The sequence below is a fragment of the Cottoperca gobio genome, chromosome 13, assembly GCF_900634415.1.
Source record: "Cottoperca gobio chromosome 13, fCotGob3.1, whole genome shotgun sequence".
Taxonomy (NCBI): Eukaryota; Metazoa; Chordata; class Actinopteri; order Perciformes; family Bovichtidae; genus Cottoperca; species Cottoperca gobio.
This window is the reverse complement of record NC_041367.1, coordinates 26,830,812-26,833,311: the sequence shown is the minus strand read 5'-3', so window position 1 is coordinate 26,833,311 and position 2,500 is coordinate 26,830,812. Positions and strand designations below refer to the sequence as shown.

General features: G+C 43.4%; 2 protein-coding genes across 2 annotated transcripts in view; one reads left to right on the top strand and one right to left on the bottom strand.

Moving 5' to 3' along the window:
• LOC115017350 (unconventional myosin-XVIIIa-like) overlaps positions 1-2,500 on the top strand; it is a 90,551-nt gene that overhangs the window by 13,411 nt on the left and 74,640 nt on the right. Inside the window, exon 6 of the mRNA XM_029445696.1 lies at positions 1,291-1,434. Coding sequence (XP_029301556.1) covers positions 1,291-1,434 — 144 coding nt within the window. The remainder of the gene's footprint in view (positions 1-1,290; positions 1,435-2,500) is intronic.
• Positions 424-2,500, bottom strand: part of LOC115017563 (myosin-4-like) — a 2,452-nt gene continuing 375 nt past the window's right edge. The window contains exons 2-3 of the mRNA XM_029446131.1: positions 1,297-1,509; positions 424-561 (exon numbers count right to left, since the gene is read on the bottom strand). Coding sequence (XP_029301991.1) covers positions 499-561; positions 1,297-1,509 — 276 coding nt within the window. The 3' untranslated portion in view covers positions 424-498. The remainder of the gene's footprint in view (positions 562-1,296; positions 1,510-2,500) is intronic.

The window sequence follows — 2,500 nt, the reverse complement described above, 5'->3', positions numbered from 1 at the left end:
AGACTTGAACCAACTTGGTCTGATGAGTTGGAGACTCATTCAAAAATCTGAATGATGTAAACTAAATTGAACCTCCTTTGTAATGGAATGTCACAAAACATTTGTATAACTTGGAGAAAATAGTTTATGCTATTAACATGCTGTCACATTGTTGAATAGAAGAGTCACCTCAGGCTGCTGTCGGCTCCGGCCATCATGTAGTAAAAGACGTTGAACGTGGACTCTGCCTCGGGCCGTTTGCTCACCCTCAGTTTCTCTAGCAGCATGGTCTGAGAAGGAGAAGACAACAAGAGTCACACTGGTATATACTCTATGAGTGTCTCTAATATCTTTTCTTTAGTTTTTCTTTATATTCAACATGTTGCTAACATGTAACAACAGATACACATGTGTCAGTATCTCTGTGCGTGCGCGGTACCTGGATGGAGGCGGAGGCCACCTGCCCAGCCTGGTCAAAGTCGAGGGACACCACGTGGGAGAAGCGGCTGGCGTTGGTGTTCATAGAGGTGGAGCTGTTTCCAAAAGCCTCCAGGATGGTGTAGACCGCCTGCCACTTCTCAGCTGTGTCACCAAAATGTTTTAATATATTGATTTTCATTATCGTTTTTTTTGGGAGATCAGTGCAAAATGGCTCATCTGCCCTCTGGTGTTTTTCAGGAAATACATCAGCAGTTCATCTATTAGCAACCAATTACATATTTGAATAGACAACGAAAAGTTTCAGCATGTGGACAGAGCCTGCTGCCAGAGTGTGCAACAGGTCATTATGCACAGTACTGATCACAAGCAGCTCTTACTGTGGGAGCATGTGCTAGTTAAGTGTTTCTAACACAACTTCCTCCATTACAGGTACAGGAAGTGAGCAAATACTGTTGTGCTGACAGGAAGGTTTGTTAGTGTGTCCACCTGAACTTCATCCACACCTTGACCACAATGATCACACAGACTGACCGCTGTAAACATCCATCGCAGCTCATACACCCTCTTTCTGCTTTAGCCTACTGTGTGTGCCATAGGTGAGCACATAGCTTTCCTGTGCAATGAGGGATTGATTATGAGTGACAATTCTGGTGTGTTCAGTTTAGGTAAACCGTTTTTACACTCTGCAGTTCTCTTATTTACTTAAATCAGTTCCCACTGCAGTGATCGAACAAGATACAAATTAATATGAAAGTCCTGTGTAGCACATTACAGAGATCTTCTCAGCCTACTGTCCGTTACACTTATTCGTCTACTCTATTCGTCTACTCATGGATTTTTGTGATGATTCTGCCCTCTTCTCGTCTGCAGGCTCACCAGAAGAAGATTTTGCCCGTGCTGCCAGCGATGGAGACCAGATACTGCACAAGGTGCTGGCAGTTGGTGGTCTTGCCACTGCCAGACTTGCCCAGCAGCACGATGGACTGATCCTGCCGGGTGGTGAGCAGGGTTGCGGTAGGCAGACTGGGCCACGGAGTAGATATGAGGTGCAGAGTCCTCCCGCCGACAGCCTTTGAACATGTGCATCACCTGATGGGGGAGGAAGAAGACACACCACAGCAGGAGAGGGCACAAATGAAGGACACACACAAAAAACAGAGACGTATTTAAGTTAGAGCCACAACCACAGAGCTGCCAACCCAACATGTCTGCAGTTGTTCAATAGTTGTCTATGACAGGTGGTCTGTTGGTCTGTAGCAACATGTGATTAAGACATTTTTATATGCAATCCATGCCAGGAAGATTTAAACATCTGGGAAATTACAATACACTTTTAAAACTGCCTGAATAATATTTTGTGCTCTTATTCCTTCTTATTTTTTCATGTTTTCCCATTTGAGCTGAGAGTAACGTGTCAGATGAACCTACATGCACAGAACAAGTGGTCCGTCATAAGAAAAGGTTATGGGCTTACATTTTTTCGCCCCATATTATTCACACACCCTGATGTGACACCTGGATGAGATAGGTGAACATGACATTCCAAAAGGCAATGGGCATTAGCAGTAGGCTGCTAGAACAGCAATAGAGAGCTGCAGGAATGAGTCCCACAACCCAGAAATGAGCAGAATGCACTTACGGTTCCCTCGTCTCAAAGTAATGGGTTTTTGGTTAGATGCCTGAAATAAGGTCGTAATATTGTAATGTTTTGTTCTACGACATAAAATACGTCAGTAAATACCCTGCTCTGAATTTTGAAGCTTTTACATGTCTTGAAAAGGCGGTTGTTAACAAGATGAGACTAAATGAGACGACAGAGGTCGTAGGGGGCATTAAACATCATCACTCTGAACATTAGCCGCCTTTAGCTTAGCAGTGGTGACGTGTAGTCATGGGACCGTGCTGTAGTTCCTTTATAGCCTAAAGTTAACTTTTTACTTCATAAAATCAAAAAGTGCTGTTCATTTATAAAGATGATCTTGCTTTTAAATGTATAAGTATGATAAACTTTTGTTTGCCACAGAGCTTATCTTCCCATTTGCTTTTTTGTGTAGGGAACCAGGGAGATGCAAGAATACAT